Source organism: Ranitomeya variabilis, chromosome 5, assembly GCF_051348905.1.
Source record: "Ranitomeya variabilis isolate aRanVar5 chromosome 5, aRanVar5.hap1, whole genome shotgun sequence".
Classification (NCBI taxonomy): Eukaryota; Metazoa; Chordata; class Amphibia; order Anura; family Dendrobatidae; genus Ranitomeya; species Ranitomeya variabilis.
The window spans coordinates 422121935-422144052 of record NC_135236.1 but is presented as its reverse complement, the minus strand read 5'-3'; the positions used below and the strand labels follow the sequence as shown (position 1 = coordinate 422144052).

General features: G+C 45.6%; 1 protein-coding gene across 1 annotated transcript in view; it reads right to left on the bottom strand.

Annotated features, from left to right (window-relative positions):
- Window positions 1-4812: 4812 nt before the first annotated feature.
- CPM (carboxypeptidase M) overlaps window positions 4813-22118 on the bottom strand; it is a 129741-nt gene continuing 112435 nt past the window's right edge. The window contains exons 7-9 of the mRNA XM_077265249.1: window positions 21656-21808; window positions 5409-5557; window positions 4813-5196 (exon numbers count right to left, since the gene is read on the bottom strand). Of these exons, the coding sequence (XP_077121364.1) occupies window positions 4960-5196; window positions 5409-5557; window positions 21656-21808 (539 nt within the window). The 3' untranslated portion in view covers window positions 4813-4959. The remainder of the gene's footprint in view (window positions 5197-5408; window positions 5558-21655; window positions 21809-22118) is intronic.

Sequence of the window (22118 nt, the reverse complement as noted above, 5' to 3'; positions counted from 1 at the left end):
GTCCATGTGGTTTTGGCTAGCGGACTAGAGCACCCGCTGACCCACCGTGTTTTCACAGATTGTCAGGTCTAAAAACTTTGTGTGACTGCAGAGTTTTGAATCCTTACCCCCCGCAGTGCTGTGAGGATTTCTGAGCTGAGAGTTGCAGTGATGCATGTGTTATGCGTAGTCCTGTTCAGAACCCAAGTAGTGGGCGCGACCTCGATCCATTCAAGTGTGTTGAATGAGGCCATGGCCACTGCATTACCACACACACACGCGACATATATTTGTGGAGCAAGGGCACGCCTACTAGAAGGTTTCTGTCCAGAAGTATGCACCTCACACATATCACCGCTGTTTCCGGCTCTGAAACCGGCGAATCATCACAGCGCACAGTGCGCGCACTGGGGATTCAAGAGTCTGCAGTCACACGTACGTCAGTTGAATAGTTTATGCAGACAAACAAAAACCATTGACAGAACATTGTCTCATGTAAACAGATGTTATTGATAACATAATATTGAATGATGCAGAACAATCATATTTGCAACTGTTCTTTCACCATTATTTTTAGTGATATAGTTGATTTGGTTCTCCTTAACAAGTACCAGAGTTTGTAAAGACATTGCTGTAATATGGATAACATTGATACATTTGGTGAATAAATCCAATTTGTGGTTCTTCTATAATCAACAATTAAGATTTTCTGCTAAATGTATGGTGTACATGGTCCTGACCTGTTATTCAAAGACTGGAGTGGGGAATAGCAGTGAAGGAGCAGAATGCCCGCTGTACAGTCTGGCCCCTGTGCGCTGAAATCTAATTAGCAGAAATTTTCAAGTACTGATGCATGTGTGCTTAGATATCATGTTCTGATCATGCTCAGGTGTTATATATCAGCAGTGCTCGAATAATATGCTACAGTAGTTTCAATGGCTGCATGATTTGCAGCTGTTAGGCAGCCGCAACACATGGGGATTGCCTAACATCCATGAAACATGCAGTTGCAGGGACTCTAACATATTATTTGAGCATGCCTGAGATACTCTGATAACACCCAAGCATGCTCACTCCTGGTGATTAAAGAAGAAAAAGCAGATTTTCCCCTTCTCCCCTGATAGCACCACTTGAGTGTATCCACCCATCAAGGACCGGAAACTTACTGAATAAAAAGGCAGTACCTCTCTGCATCAGGTTTAGTTTCCTATCCTTGAGGGAGCCTAAAGTGAGTAAGGCCGGTACGAAGATATGTCTTATCAGGTCAGGCTGGGTTTGCACGATGGGATGCTGGCAGATCTGAGATGCCATCGCAGGCCAGGAGGTTGGTGGTGTGCAGACAGGAGACCTCTTTGCCATGAAGTCTCCGGCCGATGTCCTGACCCGGAGTGCACCGGTGACAGGCTGCCAGTGAGGTATCTAGCGTGCCCTGCTGATGAAGCACAGTGGAAAATAATATGTAATAGTAAATTCCAGGACTTCGCATGTGCCGGGTTTCCCTTAGGGTTCCCTGTACACAGCTCACTGGAAGTGACTATAGTTTGACCTGGAAATGACAGGTTCTGTGGGAGGTCTGGAGCACAACACTGGAGGTGTGGCTATGGGTTCCCTCCACTAAATAGTAAAACTATGACCACCATAAATGTTACAGAACATTTTGATTCTGACGATGCTTCACATGAAGGGGAAGGAAAACGAGAGCAGATATCCTGAGTTGGAACGAACTAAAGCAGGGAGAATGGGAACTGAATCGGACAATATTTAAACAGATCGTCAATTGTTGGGGCCAGCCAAATATAGATCTGTTTACAAACAGGCAAAACAAAAAAATGATTCTGCTCACTGGACCCAAGTAAAAAGCCCTACGCAGTGGATGGCCTGCAGCTTCCTTTGTCGCCTATGCCTTTCATCCTTTGAATTTTCATGTACCTTGATTTGTTTACCAGTTGTCACCTGATGTAATTTAATAAACTACTTTTTTCACCACACGCTGTGTGCGGACTTTATGGTCTTCCTCCCCCTCTTCATTGTATCTCCGACTGTCCATGTGTTACACCTATGTCCAGTCTTTTGGTTGCAGGAATATTACCTTCACTCTATTACCTATTTTATTAATACAAGGGCACCTTGCACCAAGAACATTCCCTTGTTCCCGTTTTTTTCTTTCATATGTTGATCCATGCGGTCAGCCCTTGTTTCTGTAGGTTTCCTGTCCTTGATGGGTGGATACCCTCTCTCAGGTGGTGCTGTTATGGGCTCTGTAAAATCCCATTACCAGTAAGTAAATAAGATTTTCTTCACCAAAAGTATCCATGTAATCAGTCTTAGGCCATGTTCACACTTTGCGGGTTTTACCGCGGATCCGCAGCGATTTTGATGCTGCGGGTCCGCAGCAGTTTCCATAGGGTTTACATTTACATGGAAACCGCAATCCGCTGTGCACATGCTGCGGGAGAAACCGCACAGAAACGCAGCGGTTTACATTCCGCAGCATGTCACTTCTTTGTGCAGAATCGCTGCGATTCTGCACCCATAGGAATGCATTGATCCGCTAACTTCCCGCATGGGGCTGTGCCCACGATGCGGGAAGTAAGCGGATAATGTGCGGTTGCTACCCGGGGTGGAGGAGAGGAGACTATCCTCCAGGCCCTGGGAACCATATTAGTGTAAAAAAAAAAAGAATAAAAATAAAAAATAATGATATACTCACCTCTCAGCGCTGCACGCGGCCGTCCGGTATCAGGGTTGCTGTGCGAGCAGGACCTGCGGTGACGTCGCGGTCACATGACCGTGATGACGCCGCGGTCACATGACCGTGACGTCACGAAGGTCCTTCTCGCACAGCATCTTTGGAACCGGACCGCCGCGTGCAGCGCCGAAGAGATCGGGACGTCAGAGGGTGAGTATAACCATTTTTTATTATTTTTAACATTACTATTGATGCTGCATATTGCTGCATATGCAGCATCAATAGTATAGGAGTAATCCCGCAGCGGAAACCGCGATAAATCTGCAGGGATAACTGCAGCGGTTTTGCCCTGCAGATTTATCAAATCCGCTGCGGGAGAACCCGTGGAGGACCCCGCAAAGTGTGCACATGGCCTTACAATCCCATGACAACCAAACCTATACTAGTTACATTACAAAATTTTGCTGACAGGTTCTCTCTAAGATGCATTAACATTACCAATATTGTTAAATCTTATTCTTCAGCCCGTACAAAAAAACTGAAATCCTACAGACAGCACTAGGACTAATGTACGGTAATTCAATTTGGACTGTTAGAGTACTGTTTATTTATTTTTTACACTGACCGGGTGAAACGCATAAGAATGCTTTAGGTTTTTGTGCATTTTAGATGAGACTAGCCTATTCAAGTTTGAGTGAGCAAATTGAAAAATCCCATATGGATCAACCGTGTACCATCTGATTTATTTTTGTCCTGGATACACTGCAATTTTATTCTCTGCTGATGTATAAAAATCTTATGAACTTAGCCAAAGAGTGATGATAAACAATGTGGGAATACACAGCTCTGAAATGTCATGATCGAGATCCCAAAGCAACAATTGCAAATTATAATCTTCCTTCTCTCGAAATAGAAAGTCTAAGAACAACATGTTCAGTGTTATTTTTTGTTTTTTTTTAGTGAATGCACTTCACTGTTCATATCAGGAGTTTTTAACAATTCCTCTCCTGCAAAAATTTTGAAAAGTACCTGAAAATAAAAAAAGTGCATGTTGTTTCTTGAAGGTATCATCTACAAACTAGGCACTGTTAAATGAAAAGGCTCAGGGAATTAAAGAATATACATTCTTCACAATTGCTTGAAGAAAAACATCCCCCTAATAGGAGCACTTCCGGAAGGCGAGTCCACTCGAAAGCCGCATTGTTTGTGAGCAACTCAACAAAATTAAAAAAACCTTGATCTGAGCATTGCGTAGCTTTTAAATATGGCAGTGTGTATGGAGGGACTGCCTTCTTTGACTTGACTGACTACCCTTTTGCCTGAAGCCACACATCATAGAGGCTGTCAGTCAAGCTGGAGGAGGCAGCGCTGGTCGGGGAATAGAGCTGGAGAGACGGAGGCTTCAGATCAACCGTAGCCCTTCTGAATCATTTGCATTTTAATTCAAAGCTGATTTCTCAGGAATGGACTGGCCATGTAAGGCTGTGGGCCCACAATGGTTTTTTGACATTGCATATTTTTGCTGGGTCAAAATTGAAGTGTCTTACATTTCTAACAAAGTGGATGTGATTTATAGAAATCTCATGTCACTGTGCTGATGATTTACTTAGCGTAAATGGACATGCGATGTGTTTCAAATCTGCGGCATGTCAATTTCTGTTGCAAGTATGCAGAGTTTTATGTAGCACACTTTTCCCATAAACGCATTGAATGTAGAAAATTTGTAAGTAAAAATACATGCGAGATCCGCACATTACTGTATCAATAGTTTTGTCAAAGCCAAATGCCAGGAAGTATCCAGAAGAAAGGGGCGTAATTTAAAGCATGGCATAACAAAAAGAGACAAAAACCGCAGCATCAAAAATGCACTGAAACGCAATGAAAAAAATGCAAGTAACCTAAATGACATAAGTGCGGAAAAATCTGCAATGGCAAAAGTTCATCATGGGAACGTTGCCTAAAGATATTGCTGGACTTGTCTCGAAAAGAGCTACATGACCATATAAATAGTTCTGGGGTGACATCTTGCTGACAGTATGCTGATTGGCAGAGATCCAAGTGGTCAGACCCCCTAGGGATCAAACATTTAGAGCTTAATCAAGGGAAACACTATTAACAGAAAAAAAACACACATTAGGACAGAATAAATAAAATGTGTTTATCTCTGGTCACAAACACAGAAGAATATTTTTGCACCGTAGTTTTGTAGAAATGGCGTATCTGACATTTGTCATTCAAGTGAATTCCATCCAACACATTCGGCACTTTCTTCCAGATGTTCTTTTGGCATCCTAAAGTGTGTTATATAAGACCACCAACACCGTTCTTAAAAATAACATCAGCAGGCATACTTGTAATGTGCTGCCACTGTTGCCACTGTTACTGCTTCCATTAAGAGTACATGGTTCTGTTGCTGGTATAGGACTGCTTGTCGTTTCAGTGAACTGGAAGTTGTAAGTCATTGCAGATGTGGTCGATCTCTCTTGTATGGTTATCGTTTTTTCTATTGATTTGTCCGACATCTTAACCTAAGTTATGAAAAGGGAATCTCAGATCAGAGTACAATTGGTGTGATACCGAGAATTGATATAATATAGATATATAGACCGTACGGGCTAATTGCTGGCTATCATTCTATTGCCTGTCCTTTATGCACCCATCCAGAAAGGCCATAATATTACTACCCAAACCACTGTAGACTACATTAAATATTCAAAACATATACATTATTGTTACTTACATTGAATGTGTATGTTCCTGGAAGAAGCAATAGGTAATATTCCCCATTTTCATTAGTTCGGTACGGACATATGCGTTGTCTGCCCTGGACATCCACTACAGCATTTTGGATGGGTGCTCCATTTGTGTCAAACACTTGCCCTTTTATTCCTGCCAGGGTATAGAAGGCAAAATAGAGTACAAATGTCATAAACATACACGCCAAAGAGCGTGTTTGCACCATTTCATAAAGTTCACCAAATGATCTTGATACCATTAATTGTGGCGTTTGGAAAACCTTTAACCCCTTCATGACATGTACATTTGTCACATATCGGGTCCCTGACATTAATGCGGGACCAAAGCTATCATCTTAAATCTGCCATCAGCCCCTAACAGCCATGGGTGGAGCTATTAACCTGTTAAATGCTTCAGTCAACCCTGACAATGGCCCGTAATACACGTGTCGGCAGGGGGGTGCATCATTCCACATGTCTATCTGCGTTCCCATGATGTGATCCCGGGGTGATGATGGGTTGCTACGACAGCCGGGGGTCTGCTGAAGACCTCTATGCTTGTCATGACGATTCTCCTGTGAAAGCCAGCTGGTGGTCATAGGAGATCATAATTTTCATTATACATACAGTTTTCATGCACTGCTAGGTATAGCACAAGCGATCAGATGATCACAGCTTCAAGTCCCCTAAGGAAACTAACAAATACAGTTGAAAGTGGGGGGAAAATGTTTTTAAGTATGAAAAATACAAAAGCTCAAATCACCCCTCTTTTGCACCATTAATAAGAAAATTAAAAAAAAATTCTTGCTATCGCTGCTTACATAAAAGTTCAATCCATAAAAATATGAAGTAAATTGATCTGATTGGTAAATGATGTAACGAGAAAAAGAAGAATAATGATGCCAGAATTACGGTGTTTTTTTTTTGGCCGCCACAACATTGCACTAAGCGGCAATCAAAGATCATATCTTCCCCCAAAGTGGTATCAGTACATCAGGGCGCACAAAATAAGTCATCGTCCAGCCCCATATCCACAAAATTTAAATGTTATGGGTCTCTGAAAATTGAGACAAGTAATACATTTTTTATTTTTTTAACAAATGTCTCAATTTTTATCTCCACTAACATAAAAATATGTTTAGTATCTGCTTAATCATGCTGACCTGCAAAATCATATTGATAGGTCAGTTTTACTATATAGTGAACATGGTAAAGAACAAAAACAATTGTAGAATTGCACTTTTTTTTTTTTTTGCAATTTCAACTGAGTTTTTTCCAGTGCATCACATGATAAAATGAATCGTGTCATTCGAAAGCATAACTCGTCCCGCAAAAAACAAGCCCTCATGCTGATGGAAAAATAAAAAAAAGTTATGGCACTTGGAAGAAGGGGAGGCAAATCCAAAAACAAAAAAAAATGGAAATTGGTCAAAGTGTGAAGGAGTGAAATTGGCAATGAACTTAAATGTTCCAAAGGCTTGTGGAATTATTTTTTTATTTTAAATCAGACACTAACAATTACTATTTGAATAGTTTTTGCAACATAAAGAGTGAGTTCACACGTCAAAGACAAATCCCTGTTTTCTACAAACAGAAAAACTCAATATACTGTAACTGCAGAGTGAACTCTCCATCTGACTGGAGTCATGAATATAGATTTTGTGCATTTTTTCAGTAAAGGAGAGTGGAAATATTCGGTTATGTTCCTTTGTAATGGGAAAAAAAAAATCCATGTGGCTTCTATTGCTGATTTTTTTTGTTATGGATCTGTAAAACTGACCTTGACAGTACAATATTACAAAACAATCTGGATAAGATGTCTGAATGGGCAACACTTGGCAAATGAGATTTAATGTAGACAACTGTAAAATAATGCACCTAGGGTGGAGTAATCCTATAGCTGCATATACATTAAATGGGAGTATACTCGACACTACCGATCAAGGTAAGGACTTGGTTATGCTAGTTACAAGTAAGCTGAGCAACCGTACTTAATGTTAAGCAGCAGCTGCAAAAGCAAACAAGATTTTAGGATGTAAGGCTAAGTTCACATTAGCTTCTCTGTGCGCAGTGTATCATCTGTATGCGCAAACGCATGCTAAAAGGCATTCAAACGCATGGTTACGCTGCATTTTTTATCCGCATCAGCTTACGCATGATGCAAAAAAAAGCTGCGTGTGCATGCGTTTGTATGTGTTTTTGCATGCTTTTTCGTTTTTTCAGTGTATGCGTTCGAATTTTCAAAGAATTTTGTTATGCGGCAAATGCTGTTCCAGGAGAATTTCCTTGACAAAAGCCACACCCAATGGACGTGTCTCATGGGGAATCTGTGTATATATAGACCCTTCACAGATGAAATCCTCATCTTTTGCTGCAGTATCCAGCTGCAAGATGGATCTTGGCATGGAGAGCTTCTATCGTAATCTGGATTTGGAACTGAAATTGGCTTTTGCCTTTGCTTTGGCTTGTGAAGTAGAAAGAGGAACAGCAAGATGGAGAAGACATCATCGCTACTGGCAACACCCCATCGTTGAAGTACGAGAGAGCCGTGGAGCCTACCACTCATTGTACACCGAGCTGTGTGAAAACCCGGAGAAGTTTATAGAATACACGAGGATGTCGGAACAAAGCTTCGATGAATTGCTGCAACGTGTGAGGATCCATGGCAGGACACACAACTACGTCGAGCAATTCCTTCTGAGGCATGTCTGTTGGTGACCCTGAGGTACGTAATTTTGAACAATAAACCCATGTTGTTTGTTTTATTGTTATAACAGTCATGTACTGATTTATTTTTTTTTTCCATTTTCTGTTCGGCAGATTCCTGGCTACCAGAGAGACCTTAAGAGTAGTGATGAGTGAATATACTCGTTGCTCGGGTTTTCCCAAGCACACTCGGGTTGTCTCAGAGTATTTATGACTGCTCGTAGATTTAGTTATCACCGCAGCTGAATGATTTACAGCTACCAGCCAGGCTGAGTACATGTGGGGGTTACCCGGTTGCTAGGGAATCCCCACATGTAATCAAGCTGTCTAGTAGCCACAAATCATCTAGCTGCGGCAAGGAAAACTAAATCTCCGAGCAGTCATAAATACTTGGAGACCACCCGAGCATGCTCGGGAAAACCCGAGCAATGAGTATACTCGCTCATCACTACTTCCGTTCAATTCCGGATTGGAGTGTCCACTCTTTCTGGGATTCTTGGAGAAACCTGCCGTGCTTTGTGACATTCTGCATGCAACCCACAACTGAACTCTGGCTGAAATATGTAGCAAAATTCTATGAAATTTGTAATTTTCCAAACTGTGTGGGGGCTGTGGATGGCAAACACATTCGGATTCTGAAACCTGCTGGAAGTGGATCCGAATATTTCAATTACAAAAAATACTTTTTGATTGTTTGCATGGCAATTGCAGATGCTGAGTGTCGATTTGTTGACGTTGGCTCATTTGGACGAGGAAATGACTCACAGACTTTCAAAAACTCTGACATGGGCCAACGTTTGTATGGTAATAATTTTTATTTTCCACCACCACAACCTCTTCCAAACTCTGAAGGACCACCAATGCCGTTTGTTATGGTTGGGGATGAGGCATTTGAAATGTGTGCCAACCTCCTAAAACCGTACTCAAGTCAGGACTTAAATCACACCAAAAGGATTTTCAACTACCGTCTGACAAGGGCACGAAGAACTGTGGAGTGTGCCTTTGGTTTGCTGGCATCTAAGTGGCGCATTTTGAGAGCACCAATCAATCTAAAAACTGAGACAACTGATGATGTGGTCAAAGCGTGTGTTATTATGCACAATTACATCCTGGCAAAAGAGCGACAACAATTTGACAAACCAGTTGCTAGCACTTTGCAGGATTACCGTGATCACCCTCTGAGGACTACAGTGGAAGTTGCCCAGATGAGGGATAAATTTGCTGCTTACTTTGTTTCGGATATTGGACATCTTGCATGGCAAAACAATATGGTTTAATACACTTTAAGTAAATGTTATGTTTGCTGAATGAAAATAGTAGGAGGCATTGCTTCTCTGTCGGCTTACATTTATGGCAAGTTCACATGTGTATTTGCAGCTAAGCAGATTACATTTTATCAAATTGAATGTGGCTCAACATTTCTGCGCAGATTTTAAGTCGGCAGTATGCAAATTCTGGAAAATTTCAAATATAATCTTTATTTCCAGTTCACCACCTGACAGCACCATTGGAGGACGTCCTCCAGTGGGACAGGAACACAAGCGGTTAAAAGGATGCTCCCCTTACCACCCACCAGTGTTTTTCCTGTCCCACTGTGGATAGGAACGGCAAGCAGGTCCTCTGACGGTGCTGTGCAGATGGTGGTGATCGGGGGGGCCCAGCCTTTCCCTTCCCCACCGCAAGATACCTGCAGCTGATACCTGCGATGGGGGGTCCCTCAGCCTCCCCAGTGTAGCGCTGCTCCTGGGGTCGGGTCCGCTTCCTCCATGCCGGGGGCTCTCGGTCCCGGCGCCAGCTGCTGGGTGTGTAGCGGCCGCTTCCTGGAACCACGGCGGCCGCATCTCCCCCAGGCTGCGGCGGCTGCATCACTTCCGGTCAACGGGGCACTCAGCTTCTGCTGGCAGGCAGATTCCAGCAGCGGCGCCGGCCTCAGGAGAGGCTTTTTTTTTAGCATGGTCGCACCGCGTGGACGCGGTGAGGAGGGGCAGGATCAACCAGGTAACGAAACCAATAAAAGAGGTAATGGGGCTACATATGCCGCCGGCCATCCTGATAGGGAGCACTCGGTTAGTATACCTTCCTAATGGAAGATACAGGCAGACCTGAGGGCCCAGAACAGATACAGGGGCACGTGAGTAGCTACTCTAAGCCATACCACAATGCCTCTTCCTGATTCCCTATTTACTCAGAGGTAATATTGGGATGTCTGTGTGTTATAGGGAGAGCTTCCCACCCCTGCATCTGAAAAGAAAGCCTGGAAAGAGTAAACATCCCATTTGTGCAGCTAGATTACCAGAGAACTGGCGGAAGCCGCTTTGCAAGTCATGCACGTCTAAAATCGTAGGCGAGGAGCAGACCTCATTATTGACCAACATGAGAGCAATGATATGTCAGGAGGTTCAGGCTTCCATCTCAAGTCTGAATCTTCCCCAGACCAGCCAGACAGAACTGCAGACATCGTGGAAGAGACGGAGGGAGTCTAGTCCTTCTGATGAAGAAGATTCCTGGAGAGTAAGATCAAGAAGAAAGAGAAGACTCTATAGGAAGAGGAAAGAAATATCTTTTCTCGGCTTCAGATACGGATGAGCTCCTGCAGGCAGTCCGCAACACCATGCAGTTACAGGACACCCCAGAGGAAACCTCGATCCAGGATTAGATGTTTGGCGGCCTACATGCTCATGTTACTAGAGTTTTTCCGGTGAATAATCACATCCGCTCCATGATATTGGAAGAGTGGCAGGAAGCGGAGAAGAGACTAGTGGTGCCTAGAGACTTTAGACTCTGTTTGCCCTATAATCCGGAGGATATAAAAGTGTGGGATGAAGTTCCCAAGATAGATGTGCCATTGGCTAAAGTGGCGAAGAAGACGGCGATTCCATTTGAGGACTCCTCTGAAGGAACCAATGGATCGCAAGGCAGATGGACTGCTTAGGAGAACTTGGGAATCCTCAGCAGCAATAATACGGGCAAATATAGCAGCAACCTCTGTAGCCAGGTCCATGCATCTATGGATGGACGATTTGGAGTAACATCTAAAGGCTAAAACCTCTAGAGATGTCATCCTCAAATCCTTGCCATTACTAAAGCTTGCAACAGGATTTATGGCGGACAATTCAGCGGAGTAGGTACGATTTACCGCCAGAAGCGAGTCGTTATCCAATGCAGCCAGAAGAGCTATCTGGCTAAAAACTTGGTCAGGGGGTATTCAATCAAAGAATAAACTTTGTGGGATCCCGTTCTCAGGGGGTAAAGTGTTTGGGCCAATTCTAGATGGCATTTTAGAAAAAGCCTCAGACAAAAAGAAAGGGTTCCCTGAGGAAAATGCAAAAAAAAAATACCAGCCCTTTCGTAGGTCCTGACCCAGTCAGAAGACAAACTACAGGGGTAAGAGGAAAACTGGGAGATGGTCTTATCCCAAAGGTGGAAAGGGTAGAGACTCCATCTTCCCGGGTCCTGGTTCAGGGAAGCCTAACAAATGACATCAGAGTGGGAGGTCGGTTACAAAAATTTCTAGGGGGTTGGCAGAATATATCCAAAAATCCATGGATTCTTCAAGTAATCGGTCAGGGTTACAGGCTAGAGTTCACCAGCCTTCCTCCAGAAAGGTTCACAGTAACCAAATCCTATCCCCTCTTAAACTCCCCTATGTGGCTGTGGCTAGACATCCAGGAGTTATTAAAAGTAGAGGCAATTGTCCCAGTACCCATCCCGGATAGAGGCAAGGGTCATTATTCAAACCTCTTTTCAATAAAAAAAACCATTGGGAGACTCCCGGACGATTATAAATCTCAAACCCCTGAACAGGTGGATAAGATACAGGAGATTCAGGATGGAGTCTATAAAGTCCACATTACCTCTGATAGACAAGGACATGGTGATGTGCACCTTAGATCTAAAGAGTGCATACTACCTTATCCCAATCCATGCTTCCTACCAAAAATTCCTGAGATTCGCTCTGATGAAGAAGGGAGTAATTTATTATTTTTCAATTCAGATGTCTTCCCTTCGGCCTAGCCTCTGTCCCCAGGATATTTACCAAACTGATGTCAGAAGTAGTAGCCTACTTAAAGGGAACCTGTCACCCCCCCCCCCCCAGTCGTTTCAAACTAAAAGCCACCTTGTGCAGCAGCAATGCTGCATTCTGACAAGGTGGCTCTTTTAGTTCTGGGTGCTGTAACTAGAGAAATAATCTGTCTTTAATTTGTCAGAAATACCTTGTCTTCAGTCAAGGAGGCAGGCCTTTCCCCCCTGCAGCAGACACCACACAGCCATCACTCAAATCTTCTTGGCGCCGGGTGCCGCCTCCTCAGCGCTGTTTTGAAAATAGCCGGCGCCTGCGCTCTTTTTTTCCTGCCTGGTGCAGGCGCAGTGAGCGCTGCCCGTCTTTCCTCATATGCAGTCTCGGTGACTGCACCTGTGCGGCCGCCCTGCTTGTGAATCCCAGCCCCGCAGTGACTTATGATTTATTCACATTGCGGGGCTGGGATTCACAAGCAGGGCGGCCGCACAGGCACAGTCACCGAGACTGCATATGAGGAAAGACAGGCAGCGCTCACTGCGCCTGCACCAGGCAGGAAAAAAGAGCGCAGGCGCCGGCTATTTTCAAAACAGCGCTGAGGAGGCGGCGCCCGGCGCCAAGAAGATTTGAGTGACGGCTGTGTGGCGTCTGCTGCAGGGGGGAAACGCCTGCCTCCTTGACTGAAGACAAGGTATTTCTGACAAATTATAAAACGGATTATTTCTCTAGTCACGGCACCCAGAACTAAAAGAGCCACCTTGTCAGAATGCAGCATTACTGCTGCACAAGGTGGCTCTTTTAGTTTGAAACGACTGGGGGGGTGACAGGTTCCCTTTAAGGAATCAAGGTATTTCCTTAGTACCATACCTAGACGACTTTTTAATAATGGCGAAATCTGAGAAGCTTCTCCAGATCGATGGCAGTTTCACACTCCATTCTACAAGAACTAGGGTGGATTGTGAATTGGGAGAAATCAAATCTAGTCCCACATTCCAGAATAACATTTTTGGGGGTTATGTTAGATTCGCACACCAGAACATCTTTTCTGCCAAAAGAGAGACAGCTGACATTAATCGAGAGCGTATGCCGGTTCAGAGAGAACCCTGCCTCTATAAGGGAGGCAATGGGCATTCTGGGCTTAATGATGGCCTGTATTCCCTGTGTGAAGTGGAGTCAATTTCACTCCCGGGGGTTACAGAAGGACATTCTGAAAACTTGGGACAGAAATCAAAGTTCTCTGGAAAAGAGGATGACTTTCTCCTTCAGGAAGGAAATCTCTAACCTGGTGGACCATCCCGAAATACCTGAAAGTGGGAGTTCCTTGGGTCCTTTATCCCTGTTACGGTTACCACAGAGGGCAGTCAGTATGGATGGGGCGGACATATAGGAAGGACATACTACCAGGGGAAGTGGAGTCCAGAGATGACCACCAAAGAGACAGACAGAAGAAAACCAGAGACAGACACGTAAGGATACTGTCCGACAATGTGACAGCAGTGGCGTTTCTAAGGCATCAAGGAGGCCCGAGACATCCATCTCTACAGCACCTAGCAGACCAGATTTTCTGATGGGCAGAAAAATCCGTCAGATCCATCTCGGCAGTGCACCTGGAAGGTGCCAAAAATCAGGTGGCAGACTCTGAGCAGAACGCAATAAATCCCACAGAGTGGGAGTTAAATCCAGAAGTGTTCAGCAGCCTATGCCAGCAGTGGGGAACACCTCAAGTGGATCTCTTTGCCACCAGGTCAAATGCAAAGGCCAGAACATTTTTCTCTCTCAATCCCCTAGAGGGAGCAGCGGGAGTCGACGCTCTATCTCAACCTTGGGGAGAAGGTCTTCTGTACGCTTTTCCACCTCTTCCACTGATCCCGAGAACACTCAGGAAGATATGAGACGAGGGAGCAACCGTAATCTTGGTGGTTCCCTTTTGGCCAAGAAGAAGCTGGTTCTCCCTACTATCCAGAATGTCGACAGAATGACCTATGCTTCTACCGAAGAGACAGGATCTGCTGTATCAAGGTCCGGTGTTCCACAGCAACCCAGACTCACTCCAGCTACCTTCTTGGATCCTGAACGCCTGACCCTAAGATCGAGAGGGCTGTCAGAGGATGTGATCACCACACTGCAAGCAAGCAGGAAGCCGGTGACCTCGGCGATCTATAATAAGATCTGGAAGCGTTTTTGTTGCTTTTTAGGAGAAGTCCCAGTAAATACTTCAAATCCAGACATCCTACAACTAGGTTTTAAAAAAGGCCTCCAGCCTAGTACTCTAAAAGTACAGATTGTGGCCCTTAGTGTCTTCTTCGGCTTCCCATCCTTGGATAACAAGGTTCTCTAGAGCCACACAGAGAATGAGACCTCTTGTGAGAAAATTATCTCCACCCTGGAACTTAAATTTAGTCCTCAATGCCCTGTGTAGATCTCCATACCTGTTATCAGAGGACATGGCTATAGCTAAACTCTCTTTTAAAACAGCCTTTTGCTAGCCATCACTTCGGCCAAGAGATTAGGAGAATTGCAGGCGTTATCCATACAGGACCCATACCTTCAGGTTTTTGAGGACAGATTAGTCTTAAGACGTAACCCAGCCTTCCTCCCCAAAGTAGTCTCTTCTACAAATATCAACCAGGAAGTAATACTTCCCTCGTTCTGCCAACACCCTAGAAACTCAAAAGAGGGCGTCTATCATAATCTGGACGTTAGAGAGACGGTTTTAAAATATCTAAGGGCGACTGAAGGTTGGAGACGAGACACGAACCTGTTCGTACAGTACGGGGGACCAAATAGAGGTTGCAAGTCAGCAAAGTCTACCATTGCTAGGTGGATTAAAACTACTGTAGACCTAGCGTATAGAGCCCAAGGGAAATATCCCCCAGACATCCTTAGAGCCCATTCAACCCCAGCTATAGCTACTTCATGGGCAGAAAGGGGGGAGCTTCAGCAGAGCAGATCTGTAGGGCAGCGACTTGGACCAGTCTTTCTTCTTTGCTAGACACTATAAGCTACACTCACCGGCCACTTTATTAGGTACACCATGCTAGTAACGGGTTGGACCCCCTTTTGCCTTCAGAACTGCCTCAATTCTTCTTGGCATAGATTCAAGAAGGTGCTGGAAGCATTCCTCAGAGATTTTGGTCCATATTGACATGATGGCATCACACAGTTGCCGCAGATTTGTCGGCTGCACATCCCAAAGATGCTCCATACAAGGCAGGATGGATCCATGCTTTCATGTTGTTTACGCCAAATTCTGACCCTACCATCCGAATCTCGCAGCAGAAATCGAGACTCATCAGACCAAGCAACGTTTTTCCAATCTTCTACTGTCCAATTTCGATGAGCTTGTACAAATTGTAGCCTCAGTCTCCTGTTCTTAGCTGAAAGGAGTGGTACCCGGTGTGGTCTTCTGCTGCTGTAGCCCATCTGCCTCAAAGTTCGACGCACTGTGCGTTCAGAGATGCTTTTAGGCCTACCTTGGTTGTAACGGGTGGCGATTTGAGTCACTGTTGCCTTTCTATCAGCTCGAACCAGTCTGCCCATTCTCCTCTGACCTCTGGCATCAACAAGGCATTTCCGCCCACAGAACTGCCGCTCACTGGATTTTTTTTCTTTTTCGGACCATTCTCTGTAAACCCTAGAGATGGTTGTGCGTGAAAATCCCAGTAGATCAGCAGTTTCTGAAATACTCAGACCAGCCCTTCTGGCACCAACAACCATGCCACGTTCAAAGGCACTCAAATCACCTTTCTTCCCCATACTGATGCTCGGTTTGAACTGCAGGAGATTGTCTTGACCATGTCTACATGCCTAAATGCACTGAGTTGCCGCCATGTGATTGGCTGATTAGAAATTAAGTGTTAACAAGAAGTTGGACAGGTGTACCTAATAAAGTGGCCGGTGAGTGTAGATGTCTCATCGGAACAGTTAGCCTTTGGTAGAAAAGTATTGCATGCAGTAGTCCCTCCCTAAGATTACCATTCTTTGGTACTTCTCCAATGGTGCTGTCAGGTGTAGTGTTGAGCGATACCGTCCGATACTTGAAAGTATCGGCCGATACCGGCAAAGTATCGGATCTAATCCGATACCGATACCCGATACCAATACAAGTCAATGGGACTCAAGTATTGGACGGTATCCCTGATGGTTCCCAGGGTCTGAAGGAGAGGAAACTCTCCTTCAGGCCCTGGGATCCATATTAATGTGTAAAATAAAGAATTAAAATAAAAAATATTGCTATACTCACCTCTCCGACGCAGCCTGGACCTTACCGAGGGAACCGGCAGCGTTCTTTGCTTAAAATGCGCGCGTTTACTTCCTTCCGTGACGTCACGGCTTGTGATTGGTCGCGTGCCGCCCATGTGGCCGCGACGCGACCAATCACAGCAAGCCGTGACGTAATTTTCAGGTCCTCAATGCCTAATTCTAGGCATTCAGGATTTAAAATTAAGTTCCGGCTTGTGATTGGTCGCGTCGCGGTCACATGGGCGACGTGACCAATCACAAGCCGTGACGTCACGGGAGGCAGGAAACGCGCGCATTTTAAAATTACGTCACGGCTTGTGATTGGTTGCGTGCCGCCCATGTGACCGCGACGCAACCAATCACAGCAAGCCGTGACGTAATTTCAGGTCCTGTATGCCTAATTCTGCATTCAGGACCTGAAATTACATCACGGCTTGCTGTGATTGGTCGCGTCGTGGTCACATGGGCGGCACGCAACCAATCACAAGCCGTGACGTAATTTTAAAATGCGCGCGTTTCCTGCCTCCCGTGACGTCACGGCTTGTGATTGGTCGCGTCGCCCATGTGACCGCGACGCGACCAATCACAAGCCGGAACGTAATTTTAAAATCCTGAATGCCTAGAATTAGGCATTGAGGACCTGAAAATTACGTCACGGCTTGCTGTGATTGGTCGCGTCGCGGCCACATGGGCGGCACGCGACCAATCACAAGCCGTGACGTCACGGAAGGAAGTAAACGCGCGCATTTTAAGCAAAGAACGCTGCCGGTTCCCTCGGTGAGGTCCAGGCTGCGTCGGAGAGGTGAGTATAGCAATATTTTTTATTTTAATTCTTTATTTTACCCATTAATGTTGTTTCGATACCGATACCCGATACCACAAAAGTATCGGATCTCGGTATCGGAATTCCGATACCCGCAAGTATCGGCCGATACCCGATACTTGCGGTATCGGAATGCTCAACACTAGTCAGGTGGTGAACAGTAAAACGGTAATTAGACCTACGAGTAATTGTATTTCCAGGAATCCATCTTGACAGCACTACTAGTTCCCTCCCACTGCAAAATTGTATTATATACTAATGTGATGTAACATTGGTGTAGAATTTGTTAATAAACTCTTTTTTTTTTTTTTTTTGCATCCATCCAGATGTGGTTCTTTGGAAAATCACTGGTGGGTGGTAAGGGGAGGGTCCTTTTAACCGCTTGTGTTCCTGTCCCACTGAGGGTAAGAAGGACGTCCTCCAATGGTGCTGTCAGGATGGATTCCTGGAAATACAATTACCGGTAGGTCTAATTACCGTTTTTCCAGGATGTCCACAGATGCCTTAACCGTCTGGAAGCCGACCTTAAAGGGATACTGTCACCTGAATTTGGAGAGAACAATCTTTAGCCATAGGGGCGTGGTTTTCGGGTGTTTGATTCACCCTTTCCTTACCCGCTGGCTGCAATATGGGATTGAAGTTCATTCTCTGTCCTCCATAGTACACGCCTGCGCAAGGCAAGATTGCCTTGTGCAGGCATGTACTACGGAGGACAGAGAATGAACTTCAATCCCATATTGCAGCCAGCGGGTAAGGAAAGGGTGAATCAAACACCCGAAAACCCCACCCCTATGGCTGAAAATTGTTCCCTCCAAATTCAGGTGACAGTGTCCCTTTAAGAGACCAGCAAGACATTTTTTTTCAGCAATAGAGTGGGGCATGTCGGAAAACCTTACGCCTGAACTCCAGCTGAACGTCATGCAGGCCTGCCAGGCTGCTTACAGCCAGGCATTACAGCAGCAGTCCAGAGGCTATCAGCCGCAGGCCGGATTTTACCAGTATCAACAAGCACAGCATCACTGGCCTGTTCCCCCAGTTCACAGCTACACCACGCTCCAGCGTGCAGCACCCCAGCAGCATCCACCACGCTCCAGCGTGCAGCACCCCTGCAGCAAGCAGCATCCACCACGCTCCAGAGTGCAGCACCATGCCAGCACACTGATACAAAGGCCAAAACTCCCACTCATCCAACAAAGAAACACAGAAAGACTCCCATTAGTGACTCGGCGCTGCACCGAAAAATGAAGACCCGGAGCAAAAAATATCGCCCAAAAATGGTCCTCTCACCTCCCAATGAGTCTCTGTTGTCTAATATGTCGCTACCTTCCCTTGGTTCTGTCCATTTGTATATTTGTCTATCCCTTCCCACAGTTCAACTCCTAATGTGTCGTCTACTCCCAATGTGTCCAGTCCCATCCAGAAGCCAATCCTTCAATTAATTGCCCCTTCATCATCAAATGTTACCCAATCATCACAGCTCCACACCCCCAAGGTCCACAATATTTCACCGTCTTACAGACCTAGAACATAAAACTAATTGTTGTTAAATGCAAAATAATCAGATGTTATGGTTGTTAAATAAATTTTTTATTTTGTTTGCACAATCCCTGTGTTTTATTTGTCTCTTTCTGTGAAAACACGTGTGTATTGTATTGTTGAGTCAAGTTGTAACGGGTGTTTAACTGGAGGTGTTTTATTAGTAGTAAAGTCACAGCTGAATCTACCGTATTTTTTGGCATATAAGACGCACTTTTTCCCCCCAAAAAAAGGGGGGAAAATGGGGGGTGCGTCTTATATTCGCAATGCAGGCTTACCGTGGACCGTGGCGGCAGAGGTGCGGCGGCAGAGGTGTGGCGGCAGAGGTGTGGAGATGAGGAGGCGCAGTGAGCGGGGTCCCTTTCCCCGGTGAGGTGATGCAGCAGCCCCGGTAATGCAGCAGGGCCGGGTGAATCCTGTTGTTATCGGTGCGCGCGGCCATCTTCCTGAGGCCGCGCGTTCGCAGATGGAGCTCTGCTGCCCGGGGCTTCAGGAAAATGGCCGCGGAATGCCGCGCGTGCGCAGATGGGGATCGCGGCGGCCATTTTCCTGAAGCCCCGGGCAGCAGAGCTCCATCTGCGAACGCGCGGCCTCAGGAAGATGGCCGCGCGCACCGATAACAACAGGATTCACCCGGCCATGCTGCATTACCAGGGCTGCTGCATCACCTCACCGGGGAAAGGGACCCCGCTCACTGCGCCTCCTCATTTCCACACCTCTGCCACCACGGTAACCACAGGATTCACCCGGCTCTGCTGCATTACCGGGGCTGCTGCATCACCTCACCAGGGAAAGGGACCCCGCTCACTGCGCCTCCTCGTCTCCACACCTCTGCCACCACGGTAACAACAGGTGCTTTAGAACACCGGATTGGAGGCAGGTGTTTTTCAACCCTTAAAGGAATTGCCCTTCACTTAAAATTTTATTTTCTGACCATCTATACATCCTAACCACTTTGTAATGAGGCACATTTAGAAATTCCCTGCACTCTTTCCTATCTACGTAATGCTTAAAAGTCGTTTTTTGTTTTTTTTTCTGTTTTGTTTTTAACTCTTACTGTTAAATTTCATTTGAGAGGAGTTTCAAATGTGACATCGCGGGATGCTGGAGCTGCACTCAGCACAGCATCCATCACCACAGATGCAGCGCTGTAGTTGCTCACTTGTTTCTGGCATCACTGTTCCCCCCCCCCCATAATTAAAAACCTCAGGTCGGCTCGCAAAAAATAAGCCCTCACCCAACCCCAGATCACGAAAAATGGAGACGCTACTGGTAACGGAAATTTATTTATTTTTTTTAGCAAACTTTGGAATTTTTTTTTTCACCACTTAGATAAAAAATAACCTAGACATGTTTGGTGTCTATGAACTCGTAACGACCTGGAGAATCATAATAGTAGGACAGTTTTAGCATTTAGTGAACCTAGCAAAAAGCCAAACAAAAAACACTGCACTTGGAATTTTTTCCCCCAATTTTCTAGTACACGACATGGTAAAACCAATGGTGTCGTTCAAAAGTACAACTTGTGCCACAAAAAAATAAGCCATCACATGGCCATATTAACGGAAAAATAAAAAAAGTTATGGCTCTGGGAAGAAGGGGAGCGAAAAACGCAAAGCCAAAAAAGCAAAAAGCTCCGGTCATTAAGGGGTTAAGCGGGGTGAGTTGAACTTTTATATATTTTTATATATATATATATATATATATATATATATATATATACCGTATTTTTTGGCATATAAGACGCACTTTTTCCCCCCCAAAAAAGGGGGGAAAATGGGGGGTGCGTCTTATATTCGCAATGCAGGCTTACCGTGGACCGTGGCGGCAGAGGTGTGGCGGCAGAGGTGTGGAGATGAGGAGGCGCAGACAGCGGGGTCCCTTTCCCCGGTGAGGTGATGCAGCAGCCCCGGTAATGCAGCAGGGCCGGGTGAATCCTGTTGTTATCGGTGCGCGCGGCCATCTTCCTGAGGCCGCGCGTTCGCAGATGGAGCTCTGCTGCCCGGGGCTTCAGGAAAATGGCCGCGGAATGCCGCGCGTGCGCAGATGGGGATCGCGGCGGCCATTTTCCTGAAGCCACAGGCAGCAGAGCTCCATCTGCGAACGCGCGGCCTCAGGAAGATGGCCGCGCGCACCGATAACAACAGGATTCACCCGGCCCTGCTGCATTACCGGGGCTGCTGCATCACCTCACCGGGGAAAGGGACCCCGCTCACTGCGCCTCCTCATCTCCACACCTCTGCCACCACGGTAACCACAGGATTCACCCGGCTCTGCTGCATTACCGGGGCTGCTGCATCACCTCACCAGGGAAAGGGACCCCGCTCACTTCGCCTCCTCGTCTCCACACCTCTGCCACCACGGTAACAACAGGATTCACCCGGACCCCTCTCACGCCATACCTCTCACTGTGCCTCCTCATCCCAACACCTCTGCCGGTAACCACTGCTGCCACCCTCCCATGGACACCAGGCCGTGGCGTCGCCCACCTAAGCAGGAAGGGACCCTGCTCAGGTGCACGCCGTACCGCCTCACCCCACCTCTGCCGACACCATGCCTCCTGTGACCCTGCTCTGCCACCGCCAGCCCACAGGTAAGATACTGTAAATTCGGACAATAAGACGGACCCCCATCTTATAAAAAATCTTTTTTTCTGCAATTTTCACCCCAAATTTGGGGTGCGTCTTATGGTCCGGTGCGTCTTATAGTCCGCGAAATACGGTATGTGCTGTTCCATATTGAAGATTTAGTCTAAATACACAGTTCCACATTCTTGCAATGTATGATCAGTTTTTGCCCACCGTTGTGGTGTTAGATGGAGAATTAGGCATGTAGGGGAACTCTACTTGATTGCTTTGTATTTTCTCTTAATTATAATTTAAGCTCCTGTGTTTACTTTTCACATTGATTGATGATTAGTCACATACCCAAATGGACTTGCTTCATGTACTCAATGACGGACACTTTGTTGTCATTCCAATACCCCTGAAGAGTGGAGGCATCTGGATATTTACAGCACGACACCTCCAGAGTGATTTCCATGCACTGCTTGAAGATGTAGTTATAATCTTGCATGCCACCTGGAATCATCAAAGGTGTAGGTCACATTTCTAACCACACAGGTGAATCTAGAAATATCATGCTCAAAATGCACAAAATATTCACTCTCACTTTCATTCTTAGTTACATAACCTCCAACTATAACCTCCATCCAACAAGTTTGAAGAATTTGTAGTCAATTTAGCATGTAAGAGAACAGAAACATCTTCAAAAATGAAGAATTTGTGGTTTCTGAATGTCTCAAAAAAACTTGGTGTGCAAACTCTTACCTAAATTCTGTTTAAAAGAACTGCCAATTTTCAGGTATTGCAGCTGTAATATTTAATGTAA